We start from the raw sequence: 17504 nt of genomic DNA, 5'->3' as shown, positions 1-17504 counted from the left end.
TGACGCATTAGGCTGCTAACAGGTGCCACAGGTGAAAAAGAGCCGAAGGTGGAGACATGTTAGAGAGACAGTAAAGGATGGGGCTCAGCTCTGTGTCAGGGAACCACGGACACTGCTGTAAGGCGCTCTGCTGATTTGTGGTCCCGTACTGTTCAGTCGATCAGACATAGTCAGCTGAGAATTGTTTGACATGAGGACCAGAGCACAGGTCAGGCCTCACACACACACACACACATATGTATATATGTATATATGCACCTGGTTGTTGCTGTTTATTTTATCTTGTAGGACTTATCTTACTTTGTGAGAAACTACAACCACCTGACACTGGTTGTGTAGGCCCAGAGAGCAGGGACATTGGGTATGTGGTGGGCATTGGGTATGTGGTGGGCATTGGGTATGTGGTGGGCATTGGGTATGTGGTCATGCCCCCTGGGTGTCTGGCAGGCAGCGACTGTGAGCAAACAGCCAGCATGTGTCTTGTGCAGATGAGTGTGTGTGTGTGTGTGTGTGTGTGTGTGTGTGTGTGTGGGGGGGGGGGTCTGTGTATACCTGCGGGGAGATGGGAGGGCACCTCATGCAGCATAGCTAAATTGATAGCAAAGCTACAGGGGGTCTGGCTGATTGTATAGTAGACTCCATTCCAGAAAGTTACACCCCCCTGTTTATGGTAATTACAGCGAGGTGATACTCTGAGAATACTTATTTCGGAAGCAACTTTGTATGTGCACACCAGCTCTGAGGTCAAACCGTGCCTCGCACGACGAGAATGTCCAGTAACTCTGCTCATTAAGAGAGCTTTGGTGTATGCTAGTATTTATGCTGTTTCGAAACTTAAAGGTCTAATTGGCTGGAGACCTTTCTGGAGTGTTTTTACAAATGATGAAAATGCACTGGTTGTAAGCTTGCATTAATCACACCACTTAAGCAGACCAAGAAAAAATAAAAATGTCGATAGAGTTTACTAAGCAGTGTTAACACTATAGGGCCATTATGTTAGTTGAGGAGAACCGCTTTCTTCAAGCTGGGTGTCATTTGTCCAACATATGTATTAATTGACATTCTGGTTGGATACTCAGTAGGTTAGAGAATACTTGTTCTGCTTGTATAGAGAATTGTTCTGCTTGTATGTGTCATTTTAATTTACTTGGGCCTGCTGGTCAAATATCCAACAGCGTTATTAGCACTCCAAAATTCCCATGGAAGGGTTAGATATTCGTGTAATGAGTCACAGGGATAAGGACAACCATCTGTATATTCAGGAAAGAGGGAAGTGGATCTACTTTTGTCTGTGGTATGACCCCTGAGGTGAATATGAGGGAAGAAATAAACCAGCAAATAAACCAGTCCTAGGCAGAAACCCAGTATATTCATAGCAAATAAACCAGTAAATAAACCAGTCCTAGGCAGAAACCCAGTATATTCATAGCAAATAAACCAGTAAATAAACCAGTCCTAGGCAGAAACCCAGTATATTCATAGCAAATAAACCAGTAAATAAACCAGTCCTAGGCAGAAACCCAGTATATTCATAGCAAATAAACCAGCAAATAAACCAGTCCTAGGCAGAAACCCAGTATATTCATAGCAAATAAACCAGTAAATAAACCAATCCTAGGCAGAAACCCAGTATATTCATAGCAAATAAACCAGCAAATAAACCAGTCCTAGGCAGAAACCCAGTATATTCATAGCAAATAAACCAGTAAATAAACCAGTCCTAGGCAGAAACCCAGTATATTCATAGCAAATAAACCAGTAAATAAACCAATCCTAGGCAGAAACCCAGTATATTCATAGCAAATAAACCAGTAAATAAACCAGTCCTAGGCAGAAACCCAGTATATTCATAGCAAATAAACCACTAAATAAACCAATCCTAGGCAGAAACCCAGTATATTCATAGCAAATAAACCAGTAAATAAACCAGTCCTAGGCAGAAACCCAGTATATTCATAGCAAATAAACCAGTAAATAAACCAGTCCTAGGCAGAAACCCAGTATATTCATAGCAAATAAACCAGTAAATAAACCAATCCTAGGCAGAAAACCCAGTATATTCATAGCAAATAAACCAGTAAATAAACCAATCCTAGGCAGAAACCCAGTATATTCATAGCAAATAAACCAGTAAATAAACCAGTCCTAGGCAGAAACCCAGTATATTCATAGCAAATAAACCAGTAAATAAACCAATCCTAGGCAGAAACCCAGTATGTTCATAGCAAATAAACCAGTAAATAAACCAGTCCTAGGCAGAAACCCAGTATATTCATAGCAAATAAACCAGTAAATAAACCAGTCCTAGGCAGAAACCCAGTATATTCATAGCAAATAACCAGTAAATAAACCAGTCCTAGGCAGAAACCCAGTATATTCATAGCAAATAAACCAGTAAATAAACCAGTCCTAGGCAGAAACCCAGTATATTCATAGCAAATAAACCAGTAAATAAACCAGTCCTAGACAGAAACTCAATACATTACTCGGCAATGCCTGAATGCAGAAGTGTGTTAAAAACTGTTTCTCCACGCTACTTTTTCGGCGATATAGGAAGTTGTGTTCACCTAAGTGACCCATGCACAGAGCGCCAAAAGTATCAGCACCACCCACTTGGCCCAGCACTCGGGCCACCTCACTGATGGAGGTCACCAGACAGAGACATTTAATCTCAAATTACAGGACATTCAACTGATACCTTTTGCAGGCAGGCAACATTTGCGGGGTAAAGTGCACTATTCTCAGTACTTAAACAGCTCTACATCCAGGCACTGCTGACAAGGGTAGTTTTCTCCCTTGTTTCGGTCGCTGATCAGCATGTACTGGGGCAGTAACACTAAGCGACCACTACCACACAGACAGCAATAACTCAGCTGACTGCTGAAAAAACACGATGGGAATTAGACATGTGTACCGTCTTTGCTGTTGAGTTTTGCAAAGTGTGGTGAGTGACTCTCAGAGGATCTTGAAGAACTCTGAAAGGAGCCTGAGAGAAGAGGTGAAACCAGTGGCTCTTCACAGTAATCTAGAGAAAAAGAGAGAAAGTGGACAAACATTACTACATGTCAAAGTGGACAAACACTACTACATGTCAATGTGGACAAACATTACTACATGTCAAAGTGGACAAACACTACTACATGTCAATGTGGACAAACACTACTACATGTCAATGTAGACAAACATTACTACATGTCAATGTGGACAAACACTACTACATGTCAAAGTGGACAAACATTACTACATGTCAAAGTAGACAAACACTACTACATGTCAAAGTGGACAAACATTACTACATGTCAAAGTGGACAAACACTACTACATGTCAATGTGGACAAACATTACTACATGTCAAAGTGGACAAACATTACTACATGTCAAAGTGGACAAACACTACTACATGTCAATGTGGACAAACATTACTACATGTCAATGTGGACAAATATTACTACATGTCAAAGTGGACAAATATTACTACATGTCAAAGTGGACAAACATTACTACATGTCAATGTGGACAAATATTACTACATGTCAATGTGGACAAACACTACATGTCAAAGTAGACAAACATTACTACATATCAAAGTAGACAAACATTACTACATGTCAAAGTGGACAAATATTACTACATGTCAAAGTGGACAAATATTACTACATGTCAATGTGGACAAACATTACTACATGTCAATGTGGACAAACATTACTACATGTCAAAGGGGACAAACATTTTTACATGCTGGAGACAAAATGTAATTTGGAGATGTTTAATATCTTCCCTTCCAAGTAAATAGTTTTTATCAAAGAGTTGTTGAACTTGACCTTGTTTCTAAGAATTTTCTTGCAGACGGTTCTCTGAAATAAATGCCACAATTTCACTTTTTCATTTGATTTCTTTTTAAAAGCAAATGCTTAAAGACATTGTGGCAGATGGCAGATGGTTTACGGTAAAAGCACACAGGTCAACAGGAGGGCGAACGCGGCCTTTACGGCTCAAACAGCCCACGGCTGGAATCTCCACAGGCAGGTCCGTGGTGCTTAGAATCCCACTTTGCATTATTTTACTCCTGTGTTGGGTATTTGGCATTACTCTTGTGTTGGGTATTTGGCATTACTCCTGTGTTGGGTATTGGCATTAGAGCATTCTGTGTTTTGTAACTGTGAACTGTAAGCGTGCTATGGCAGCAACCTGAGGTGTATGTAAAATTATTCTGGTTGAAATGATGGTGTATGTTTTCATTAATTTCAATGTTTCTGTACTGCTTTATGAAACTGTGTCCAGAAGGAAATGAAATGTGTGGATTTTTTAGTTACCATCCTGGTAAACAAACTGGGTTCATATTTTTCAAACTGCGTAGTACCAAAGCTTGTTTAGCTACATCAAGTTCTATTTTACATTTAAGTTATAGGACGGACCAGTTACTAACTGTGCCAGTATGATATACGTTGTGTATTTTTTATTTATTTCAGGTCATTGTAGAGATTATTATTTATCTTGCATTTACATTAGAAATGAACAATTTAACAGGTAAATGATAATATAAATTATTATTTTGCTCTGTGTGTGGCACTTCACTGGTTTGGAGTCCCATATGTTGTCCATCATGCAAAAGACTTCTAACTCTGCTTTGGCCTCTGGAAGAGCTCTCCTTACGGTAGGAGCCAGAACAGAAGGCAGGGCAGGTGTGTTGTACTCATAGCTGAAGTCGCGTGGCATATCCTTTAATGCTTTTTTTTTTGGCTTTTGTGTCCTGCTTTTCACATTCACTTTTTGTCTCCTTTCCAAACTTTTTTTATTCATTAAAATGATTTTAAATCTACTGTGTTTAATAAATAAACAATCGTGTTAAGATGTGTCTGGATTTTAACAAATGATTGTGGTCACAAACATAAGCTTTGTGAGTTCAGCGACGGATAAACGTTAAGGGTTTTTCTGTATCCGAGGGTCACATTGTCATCCTTCCTAAAGAGCTAGCCAGAGCATTGACTGCCATGTCCTCAAACTGGAGTTTTTAGCAATCGCAGTGAACAGTCCATATTTCTGCAGAAGCCAGGCGAACTATGAAAGGTCAAGGTCTTAAAGTCAAACTCCTGATGGACGATGGAAACATTTCCCTATACTATGTCTTTTTTGCATACCATTACCCTTTAACAAATTCCCTGTGCCGTGGTATCGTGATCATGGCAGTAGTGCTGACCTTTATGAAGACAATCAATGCTTTTGCAGAAGAAAAGCCTTTAAGATAAGGCAAAGGAAAAAAAAACCACAGAGGGGAGAAGCAACAGGTGAACGAGTTCCGGGTCGGCTGCGTCCCACGACCAGAGCCATCCTCGTCCATGCCCGTGTTCACAGCAGTAGCTACAAACACAGAACCTATTTACCTGTTTTATACATATTTCCTTGTGTTTTTTCCCTCAGTTTGGACACAGCACTCTCAACCATTTCACTGTGAGTTATACTGTGCATGACTATATATGTGACAAATAAACCAAACTTGAAACTTGAAACAATAATGACTTATTAACATCGCTTCTTTTTACATCCTACAGCATGTAACTGTTTTATTGTATTGTGTGTTGATAAATACTACATTGCTAACGAGTCTAAACTTTTCAATCATGACTGTAACTTCCACTTTTATCATGTTGCGTTAGTAGTTAATTTGTAGTAGCTACATAGTTAACTAACCTAAGCTACATTTCTCTGAATAATGGTTTTAATGTAGCTGCAGCTACACTTTTGTTGAATAGGTCTGTTTGTGGGGTAGATTATTAATCATGAGCAGTAACAAGACATCTGTGAGCACTGTAAACATCTCAACTCTACCAGGTGTCTGTAAACATCTCAACTCTACCAGGTGTCTGTAAGCATCTCAACTCTACCACATATCTCTCTTTAAAGACAAACAAGATGGATTCTGCAGTAAAGAGAAACAAATATTGAAATACACATCAAACACATCAAGGAGATGAAGTTCCAAGGTAGGAAATATTACAGCTATACAGTACTGAACAAGGAGCTAATGAGACCAGAAGGTCCATCACTCATCATAAAGTATTCTTGACATGCACATACAGCTGATGTAATTTTAAACTGTATGACAGTACCACTAGCTCACATACAGTCGCAGTCTACAGTTTGTACTTCTGTGGTGTTACTGGGATTTCTGCACTGTTTTACAAAAATGATGGCATGGAAACGATTTAGTTAGTGGTACCACTGATCAATCCTGTAGATGGTTTCCTCTTGTAGTTCATTGGTCTCACACAACACTTGGGAGGAAGTGTTGCACTGCATGCACTGTTCCTCCATACAATGCCGTTCTACTTAAATGGTCATTTATTAATTCAGTAATTCGGTTAACACTTTTAATCCCATATTTGGGCGATCATCTTATTACATCCACCAACTTCAAAGCTTTAGAAAACAGTTTAAACTATTTCGGCAGGAAGACACAGGTCCTGTGGAAAACCATCAAGCAACCAAAGTGTCCTCTATACTGCAAGATGTGCTTTGAGTGATGTGGTTTGTTTGAGGCTGTACCAAAGCCTAGGATCAATGAAGCACTCTAAAATATTCCACACCTGTGTGGAATTTGTGATTGGACATTTTTGTTAAAGGGCATTTGTTGATTTGTTGATTTGTTAAAAGAATATTCCAACATTTTTCAATCTAGTCTTTATCTACTGCATCTGTAACAAATGGTGGCTAGCCAGATACATTTAAGTACATTACCCTGTACTTAAAAAGGAAGGAAAAATTCAAGGTCAAAATGCACTTATTTTGAAAGCCCAAGAGTAGTTAATTATGAATTCTATATGTTTCAAGATGATACAGACATGACAGAATGTCTTACCAAAGCTGCTGTTATGTAGTTTTACTGGAGGAACAGAGTGAAAAGAAATTCAGATTACCTAACCTTTCCCGAGGGTATCATTGCTATCCGTCCTGGCAAACCTGCGCTTACTTTCACCTGACATTAGGCTAGCAGTAATGCATTAGCAAAAGGTATTCTACAAATAGATGTTTCAGACAGGCGCATATAGACGGGCGTTCAATAACTGGCCTTAGCCTTGCATTTGAAGAAGAGTTAGCTGGTTTACAGGGAAAACTGTCCATGGTAATCAACCTTAATGTCTCCTTAAATGTAGAGGAAAAGGCAGGCAGAAGGTAATGGAATGAATCCAAATTTTTGTATGGAAAATAATGCCGTGGCTGTGAATAAATGTGTGCTGCTGGAGTGCTGTTGCTCATGTTTACAGAGAGTGATAAACAGTCGTGCCAAATTTGAAAGAGTGACTAGATATTTTGGTCGGAGAGAAAATGTCCCGTAGTTGTGATAATTGAATTAATGGTGCCTCGTTTTCACTTAGGAAGGTCAGCTAGGCTTTCACAGTGTGCACATAACCATTAACTCCAACAGTATCAGGCCATGGGCCTCCTGTGACACAGCAAGGTGGCGTTTTAGAGCACGGCCTATTGCTGTCTGCTCTTCCCAGATGTCCCACACACACGGTTTCATGTGCGGGCTGAGTGAAGGTGTTATCTTTCTATGTGCATTATCCTTCTGCAGTGTTTCAATTTAGCGTTCAGCGATGAAGTGTCCTGATGAACCTGCTTTATGCAGATCATACACATTAGACCCGGGTCTCAAATATATGCACATAATGTGAGAAAAACAATGGTCCGAACAGCAGGTTAGGGACCCATTAGCCGAACCCAGGGAGCGTCTGCTGGTCTCGCCTGTTTCACTGGTGTAAGCACTTTGCAGTGTTTTCTATGGGCCAGGGTAAAGTGTGTCCTTATTTAGACAGGCTTTTCCAGTGCTTGCCTGACAATCATTCAACACTGATGTGCCTCATCTCACTTCCTCCTCCCCCTCTCTCCCTCTCTCTCTCCCTCTCTCTCTCTCTCTCTCTCTCTCTCTCTCTCCCTCTCTCTCCCCTGTCTTTCCCTCTCTCTCCCTCCCCTCTTTCTCTCCCTCTCTTCCTCCCACCCTCTCTCTCTCCCTCCCTCTCTTTCTCTCCCTCTCTCTCTCTCTCTCTCTCTCTCTCTCTCTCTCTCTCCCTCTCTCTCCCCTGTCTTTCCCTCTCTCTCCTTCCCCTCTTTCTCTCCCTCTCTTCCTCCCACCCTCTCTCTCTCCCTCCCCTCTTTCTCTCTCTCTCTCTCCAACCCTCTCTCTCTCCCTCCCTCTCTCTCTGTCACCCACACATATGTGCTCACATACACTCAGTCTGTTACTCTCCTACGCACACACCCTTCCTGTTTGCCCCTAACGAAAAAGGTTGCAGAAATGTGCGGAGATTCCCTCTCATTACTGGGGCAGAACGTGAGCCAGCAGAGCTTTCTGTTCAGGCTAAGCAACTGCTCTCCCTGAACGACACAGCGGGGTCTTCCTCAGGCCTTCGTCTGGTACATGTCTCAAAACTCACTCTGTCTCTTTGTTCAAAAGCGAAAGCAAGACGTGCGCAAACGTTCAAACCGCAAGACAAACTTGAAAGAGCAAAAACAGCAATAACTTTACATGCCTCTAAGTGGCAGCATGTATGGCACTTGAAACCTTCTTTATTACAGCTGGATCTTTATCACGTCTTCTGTTTTTTGCTTAGTTTATTAGCTGATCATTTTGTATAGGACTGAATTAATAATAACCCTTATTGTTGCAGTCACCCGATAAGTGTTATGAGCTCTAGGAAATTTTCTTGCAGGAGATTTCAGTGAACAAAACTAATTTCCTAGTGGACTGTCTGGTGTTCATAGATGCTACAGATCATATAAAACCAAGCTAAATGTAATTATTGGAAGCAAAGGATTGAAACAAATTTGTGCTGAATCCCGCAAACGCTGAACAAACTGCCGTACGTCTACAGTAGCATACGTCCAACAAACAGTAGGAATCATTGTTTAGAACTTATCTGGTTGGTTTCAAATTAACTTCAAATTCAAATAAGACTAAATCACAAGCAACATGGAATGGACATCTGCTAGACTGCAGAGCAGTACAGAGCGTCATTCACTTTGTTAGGTAAAGCATAGGAAGATTCTAGAATAGAGTAGAATCCAGAACAGACAGCAGTTCTAGAATAGACAGTAGATTCTAGAACAGAGAGTAGATTCTAGAACATTCTTTTATGATGCATGGCATGGCAACCTCTGGGAATCTGGACGTTAGCATGGTGGGCAGCCTACAGAACTCACCATCCTCATCCTCCTGCCTTTGCTGGAGTCTTTTTTAAGCATCTGTAATTGAAAGTTTCTCTTTGAAAATTTTCTTTAAAGACATTTTCAGTCCATATGGTCAATTTATACCATATTTCACTGCTCAACACTTCATTCTAAAAGAAGCCACTAATAGACCTTTTCACATTTTATTGCAAACCACAAATTTACATTTCAACAAATTATCCTCCCACAACCATGCATGCTACACATCCCCCCACACACAGACTCTCTCTCTCTCTCTCTCTCTCTCTCTCTCTCTCTCTCACACACACACACACACACACACACACACACACACACACACACACACACTCTCCCTCTCTCTCTCACTGTCACTCTCTCTCTCTCTCTCACACACACACACACACACATGCACTTTCTCACATTAAATTACTGCAAAAACTCAGTGAATGACACAGTGTTCAACCAGTTGAGAGCACGCCCACTGACGAGGGCATAATTATATTTTTCTAACGCCAAGCAATCCACAGAATGTAGAGTGCTGGCAGCATTTGAAGTGCCCTGTTGATGGATATTAAGTGACATCGGGCTTTTCTAAAGCTGAATCACAGAGCCGGTTCTGGACGGGGCCCCTCAGGAGCGGTTCTGCCAAAGGGCCCTCGGGCCCGCCCTGCCTTTCACAGTCATTATCCAAAAGGTCAGGCATTATCGCCCTGCACCTTCACACCGGCTCCGGCCCCTCGGAGAAGGGCAGCAATCACGCACAGGCGTGAGGACGCAGATGAGTGGGAGGGATGGTGAAGAGAAAGGGCTGAAAATGAAGAGAGGACGAAAAAGACAGAAAAGGCAGAAAGCGAAAAGACTGGGAGAAGACACACGCCACAAATGTGCTAAATATCGAGAGAAAAAGACCCATCGTATGGGAAGCGTGCAGTCCCAGCATCTAATTAAAATACATCACGACGGCTGTTTTAACCAGACAGCTATGAGCCGTTTCCAGCTCCAGGCACCGTTCGCTCATACGAGGTGCTGCCACGGTTAGTCTGATTAGTGACAGGGATTAACGGGGCTTCCTGGGCACTGGGCAGAGCTCCCACTAGTCACCCCATAGATCAGCACTGGCACTGTGTAAACAGGGGCTTTTCTGTAATAGGATAACCAAGATTGAGTAAAGCCTATTAGAGATTAAGCTGGTCAATTCAGTGTTAGTAGTTGCAAAAGTGATTCATGAAGACTCGCGGATGAAAGGGCATTGTAGGTAATTTTAGGCCTCCTCATTCGATCACGTTTGATCGCATTGACGTTCTGTTTTGGATGCATTACTACGAATAGTAAATAATAGTGAGGGAGGCTGAATTGGGAGCCTTTTGGGGGAATCAAATGTCCATCTATCGTCTTCCGTAAGGAGACAGAAAAGCAGTTGGGAATTCCAATACTGGGCTGTTTTGGTATTTTTAATTCGTAATCATATCCGAGCCTTTTAAGTATATCCTTCTGAGGGTCTGAGGGATGGTTGCTTTAACGTCAACAGGATTGTGAATGACTCCAGGCATTCCTGCACTGCCCCTCTGTAATTGTCAGACTCTCCTGGAATGTTTGGCATCAAACACAGTGTTGAGAGGGAGAAAGCCCCCTTTCATTTTCTTTCATTTTCTTTCTTTCTTTCCTCTCATTTTTAAGTGCGTTGGACTGACAGCCCTTTTGTTTGTTTGCATTCATCTGCTATCCTACTGCAGGTTTCATTTTCCCTCATTAAAACTTGGGAGGATTTTTGTTTGTCCTTCGCTTGCTTTAATCTGTCTAAACCGCCGCCTGCTGGCTTTGATCTTCATCTGGGGGGCAGGCAGAGTCTCATCAGTGCCTGCCCCTCTGTGTTCCCCTGTACCCATCCACCTGCCCCTCCGTGTTCCCCTGTACCCCCCCACCTGCCCCTCCGTGTTCTCCTGTACCCCCCCACCTGCCCCTCCGTGTTCCCCTTTACCCGCCCACCTGCCCCTCCGTGTTCTCCTGTACCCCCCCACCTGCCCCTCCGTGTTCCCCTGTACCCCCCCACCTGCCCCTTTGTATTCCCCTTTACCCGCCCACCTGCCCCTCCGTGTTCCCCTGTACCCACCCACCTGCCCCTCCGTGTTCCCCTGTACCCACCCACCTGCCCTCCGTGTTCCCCTGTACCCCCCCACCTGCCCCTCTGTGTTCCCCTTTACCCGCCCACCTGCCCCTCCGTGTTCCCCTGTACCCACCCACCTACCCACCTTTAAACTATTTCAGCAGGAAGACAGGTCCTGTGGAAAACCGTCGAGCCTCGGTTTCTAGTGATGGGCATACGAGCCAGGTCCCGGCTGTAAGACGCTTACCTCTGCCTGGTAAAAAGGTCACGCTCTTTCGCAGTGATGAACTGGGAGGAGGGAAGATGTTCTGAACATCGCAGTACACGGGAGGAAGAAAAGTTGGCCAGCATGGACACTGAAACTAGACAAACTGGCTTGCTACTGATGGTTACTGCTGATGAGGAACCAGACACTGACAGACGCAGTACTCTTTGTCGACTTTAAAAAGTAAAATACTCATCTTTGTTTTGGGCTCACTGTATTTGAAATAGTAGATTAACACAGATTTTAGCTGAGCATCACTGGTGAAAAGCAAGGTAAAGATAGAAGTTATTTTTTTACAGTGCATAGTCGAGAAGAACACCATTTGTGTCTAGTCTATATATACATACACGGGTAGAGACTCCTACACAGCATTAGGAGACTCTACTGTATTTGCCTGCACAGGCTGACAGTGGCAATTGAAAACCTCCTGCAGACTCTACATATACTGTAATTAAACACACCATTGTGGAGCTCAGTGTAATAAACTCAGATATAATACAAACGTACAAATTGCAATTACAAATGACAGGGCAGCCTTATTCCGTGAATGCGATACAATAAATCGCAAGGCCGAAGGCTATTAAATTTGACACGTTACGTATAAAGTAAGTATTCGACCTATGCAAGACAGCTGTGAAAATTACACGTGACCATAGTGAGCCATAACAAAACGCTGCTTGTGAGACCAAATTGCACACTGCATCCTAGTGCTGCTGCCGTGTTTGTGAAACATCATCAGTGGAAACAGCAACAGGAAAGAGAAATGACCAATGATGCTCTAGTTTGTTCCGTGTGAATCTGCAAAGCACCTGCTGTCTGAATCTTCAGGAGCATGTGGCCATCGAGGCAAGTGGTAATGTCTCCGTGCAGTTCCAGAATGCGTGAGAGATATCACACCAAGCAGCTGATTCGCTTACGACCACGGCACACGGATTTTCGGCAAATGAGATCTCCCGCTAAAAAGCCTGTGTCTGTCCCGCCTTAATCAACTGTAACTTTTCACCGAAATGCATTTGTGCAAATGACTACAGATTTGCAGTATTACAGGGAGTGTTTGCTGTGAACTATACACTGAACCAACTGGTACCAATCCACATTCCTGACAGTGAATGAATATATTGAGCCATTAGGCTCGCCACACACTCCGCAGAACACACGCTTAGAACAGACGGCCTTGCTAGTTGTACCTTGTGACAGGATTTCTGCACCCTCTGTTTTGTCATTGATTTCCGATTAAAATGCTGTGAGTGACCACGTAACCACGACCAGGCGCTGCAGCGGTTCTGGAGACACAGTACACTGCCATTCGTGCGCTGACATTTCTGTGACGAGAGATGATAAGACAATTACGCCACATGACAAAAGATAGACTGGCTTTGAGTGTTTGTAAGAAAATGTCTACAGGCATCTGGAGTGATAAAGAAAATTGATGTGGGGATACACAATAAGGTTCAGATTAAGTGTGTATATCTGCAGAGACCCCAAAATGTCAGTTTCTCAAGGAAACTTGTCCGTTGCCACACCTGGAAAGCTGTCTTGTTTGTTTTTAAATTTCCCTTTACAAATTGAAAGATGAAAACTTATGTGACTCATTATCCATAGATAATAGTTTCTGTTTCCCTGCCCAAGAGCCGTAGGTTCTACCTCTTGGTATACAACTGTGGAGAAATTATTCCAGTCACCATACCACCACCTTCTTGTCCGCTTTACCTTCTGAAGACCTTGAAGAACAAAGCTTTGGCTTTTCATTGGGCTTTGGGAAGGTGGAGAATGCACCTGAAATCCAATCACCAGACCCTGAACGCCACACTATAGGACTGGTGTGCGGAGGGGAACTGTGTGTGGACTGGAGACTAATGTTAGGGAGTGCATACTCTACAAACATCCTGTTTTTAGACCACAAGCTCACAAAACCATGCCTTCTGCTCCTGTAGAATATTGTTTCTCTTCACCAGGAGATAGTTATAAGAGATTCATACATATTAAGAGGACCATGGCTGATAGTGTTTGCTGTCATGCAAAACTGTCCATTAAAATGAAGGCCACTGAGGCACACCGCAACTAAAAACTCCGAATGCACACCTGCCAAAGGAGAGTTGGTATCACCCAGGGGACTCGTGTTGCTTCAAAGACTAAGGCACAGCACACACTGAACACTGAATGGGGAGGTGTTCTTGGGCTACGTTGGGTTGCTTCTTGCTCAGCCAGCTGTGTGATGAAGCATGTTCCTGCATAACTCAGGCCCCTGATAGCAGAAGGTACCTGTCAGAAGGTAACTTCTTACATAGTCAGTCCAAAATAAATGCCATACCATTAAGCTGCTGGCAAGGTCAGAAAGCATTCCGACATAATATTATTCCAACCTGTTTGTATGTAGAAATAGATGGAAAAAATGTGTAGACCACAGGCTAGGTTTCTAAATTATACTGGTTTGTACTGGTTTGGAAATCATATAAAATTGATCAGGGAGTTCAGTCAGAGTTTACTTTTTGATGAGACCTTCCACTTTTCAATCTTCCTTTTTGAGGATACATTTTTTATGTATAATTGATGTAATACTGTTTTTAAAATAGATACTGATGATCCTTAATAGAGATCCCTAATGCACATGCCTCGTGTGTCTACGTTAGGCAAGTCACTACGGGATAGACAGAGCAGTAACAAAGACTCGTCATCAGCAGTCATTACAGTAAAAGCTGCGCCTTTGTCAAGCTCTCCCTTCACCGCGGCATTGTCTCCTGCTTTTCAAAGGAGAGAGTATCCAGTCTGCTCTGAACGCAGTGGGGTGTGGGCTGCCGTGGAACGAGACAAGGAGCGGCACGCTTTCGCGTGGATACTGGAGAATAGTGCAGCCATTAGATTAACCACAACATGACCACTGAAGGGAGATGCTAATGAGAATGACTGAGTTTGTTTGTGTTACCGTCCTTTGGTTTTGACATATGTGATTTCCTTAACAAAATGCAATTTCTGCATTGTTGCTGTCATGATGTTATACTGTCATGATGTTATACAGTCAAAATGTTATACTGTCATAATGTTATACTGTCATGATGTTATACAGTCATAATGTTATACTGTCATGATGTTATACTGTCATAATGTTGTACTGTCATGATGTTATACTGTCATGATGTTATACAGTCATAATGTTATACTGTCATGATGTTATACTGTCGTAATGTTATACTGTCATGATGTTATACAGTCAAAATGTTATACTGTCATAATGTTATACTGTCATGATGTTATACTGTCATAATGTTATACAGTCATAATGTTATACAGTCAAAATGTTATACTGTCATAATGTTATACTGTCATGATGTTATACAGTCATAATGTTATACTGTCATGATGTTATACTGTCATAATGTTATACTGTCATGATGTTATACAGTCAAAATGTTATGCTGTCATGATGTTATACTGTCATGATGTTATACTGTCATAATGTTATACAGTCAAAATGTTATACTGTCATAATGTTATACTGTCATGATGTTATACTGTCATAATGTTATACTGTCATGATGTTATACAGTCAAAATGTTATACTTTCATAATGTTATACTGTCATGATGTTATACAGTCATAATGTTATACAGTCAAAATGTTATACTGTCATAATGTTATACTGTCATGATGTTATACAGTCATAATGTTATACTGTCATGATGTTATACTGTCATAATGTTATACTGTCATGATGTTATACAGTCAAAATGTTATGCTGTCATGATGTTATACTGTCATGATGTTATACTGTCATAATGTTATACTGTCATGATGTTATACTGTCATAATGTTATACTGTCATGATGTTATACAGTCATAATGTTATACAGTCATAATGTTATACTGTCATAATGTTATACAGTCATAATGTTATACTGTCATGATGTTATACTGTCATGATGTTATACAGTCATAATGTTATACTGTCATGATGTTATACTGTCATAATGTTATACTGTCATGATGTTATACTGTCATGATGTTATACTGTCGTAATGTTATACTGTCATGATGTTATACAGTCAAAATGTTATGCTGTCATAATGTTATACTGTCATGATGTTATACTGTCATAATGTTATACAGTCATAATGTTATACAGTCAAAATGTTATACTGTCATAATGTTATACTGTCATGATGTTATACAGTCAAAATGTTATACTGTCATAATGTTATACTGTCATGATGTTATACTGTCATGATGTTATACTGTCATAATGTTATACTGTCATAATGTTATACTGTCATGATGTTATACTGTCATAATGTTATACTGTCATGATGTTATACTGTCATAATGTTATACAGTCATAATGTTATACTGTCATGATGTTATACTGTCATAATGTTATACTGTCATGATGTTATACTGTCATAATGTTATACTGTCATGATGTTATACTGTCATAATGTTATACTGTCATGATGTTATACTGTCATAATGTTATACAGTCATAATGTTATACTGTCATAATGTTATACTGTCATGATGTTATACTGTCATGATGTTATACTGTCATGATGTTATATAATGTCTCTGTGTAATAGTATCTAAATATACCAAGTGTGAGAAGTGGTAATGCTAACTAAAGAAACAATAGAAAATAAGATTTTACAATCTACAGTCACTCAATAAGTGACTGTATCATCATGTGTGTAAGTACCCCATAATAAGAGTAGACTTTACAACAGATAATTGCAAACTCTCCAAACAATCTCTGATCACTGCGTGACTGAGACAAGACTGTACGAGTTGGGGCACATAAAAGAAACCCATAAAGACTGAATATGAATTAGCTATTAATAAAACAAGCTTTACTGTAACGTCACAAGTGTTACTCATTTCAGTACATATGTAAGAGTGGGCCATCTGAGAATAAAAACCATTTATCCATTTTCATAATGTGATTGCACAGAGTGCATGATGGGCAATATTGATATGAGTTCATATGAATATTAAAGAGACCTTTAGGGACAGGCAGTTCAGAATCAGATTTATAGGAACACCAGGGAGAGTATGGAAAAGTAGATTTATCTTCAACTCAGCATAAAGGCAGAAATAAACTGTTTGCAGAGTTTAACTGAATATGAAATTATAACAAATACATGCTATAGTCACATAGGTCACATGTCCCATACTAACTAAACAACAGTCAAAATACTGCATGTAAAAATGCATCAACTTCTCAACTTACTAGGCTCTGGGCCACATTGCAGTTAACATCTTTCAAGGAAAATAAACACAGTGAAATGTGAATATATTTGCATGCTGTATTGAATCATGTGAGCCAGGATGTGCGAGGCAGTCACCTTTAGGCTACTGCTCTCACAATGACCACTATTCAGTCTCACCATGAATCTGTTGGAATGTGCCTTTAACCATCTGAAGGATTCAGGAATTGATTTCTGCTGTTTGGTTCTGTCCAGGTGAACCAACAGACTATTTCTTAAATTGCACAATATATTTTTGTGGTAATTACACTATGACTATACTACACTGTGGCACTCTAGTGGATGGGACATCGGATTATAATTTAAAAGGCTGTGGGTCCGAATCTCAGCACCACCGTTGGGCCCTTGAGCAAGTCCATTACATTCATGATATTTAACTGACACTTTTATCCAAAGCAACTTACAATTATGTGTGATCACAACTTGACGGTTAAGGGTCTTGCTCAGGGGCCCAACAGTGGCATGACTTGAACCAACAACATTCCAACTACTAGTCAAGTACCTTCAGCACTGAGCCACCACTGTCTATGGGACAGGACAAAAATCTGGCTGTCATAGTAGGTGGGTCAGCCAGCAGGATGGACACGCCCCCTGCTGCTCAGAACCACACCCCTCACCTGCTCTGGTCCCAATCACCCACCTATTAACCCTAATCACCTGATCCTTATTTTCCCTCTCATTATTTAAGCCCACAGGT

At 41.1% G+C, this 17504-nt stretch overlaps 1 protein-coding gene across 1 annotated transcript in view; it reads right to left on the bottom strand.

Moving 5' to 3' along the window:
* cntnap5l (contactin associated protein family member 5 like) overlaps positions 1-17504 on the bottom strand; it is a 66439-nt gene that overhangs the window by 44496 nt on the left and 4439 nt on the right. Inside the window, exon 2 of the mRNA XM_035523078.1 lies at positions 2915-3025. Coding sequence (XP_035378971.1) covers positions 2915-3025 — 111 coding nt within the window. The remainder of the gene's footprint in view (positions 1-2914; positions 3026-17504) is intronic.

Source organism: Electrophorus electricus, chromosome 26 (assembly GCF_013358815.1).
Source record: "Electrophorus electricus isolate fEleEle1 chromosome 26, fEleEle1.pri, whole genome shotgun sequence".
Classification (NCBI taxonomy): domain Eukaryota; kingdom Metazoa; phylum Chordata; class Actinopteri; order Gymnotiformes; family Gymnotidae; genus Electrophorus; species Electrophorus electricus.
This window is presented reverse-complemented; position numbering and strand designations above follow the sequence as displayed.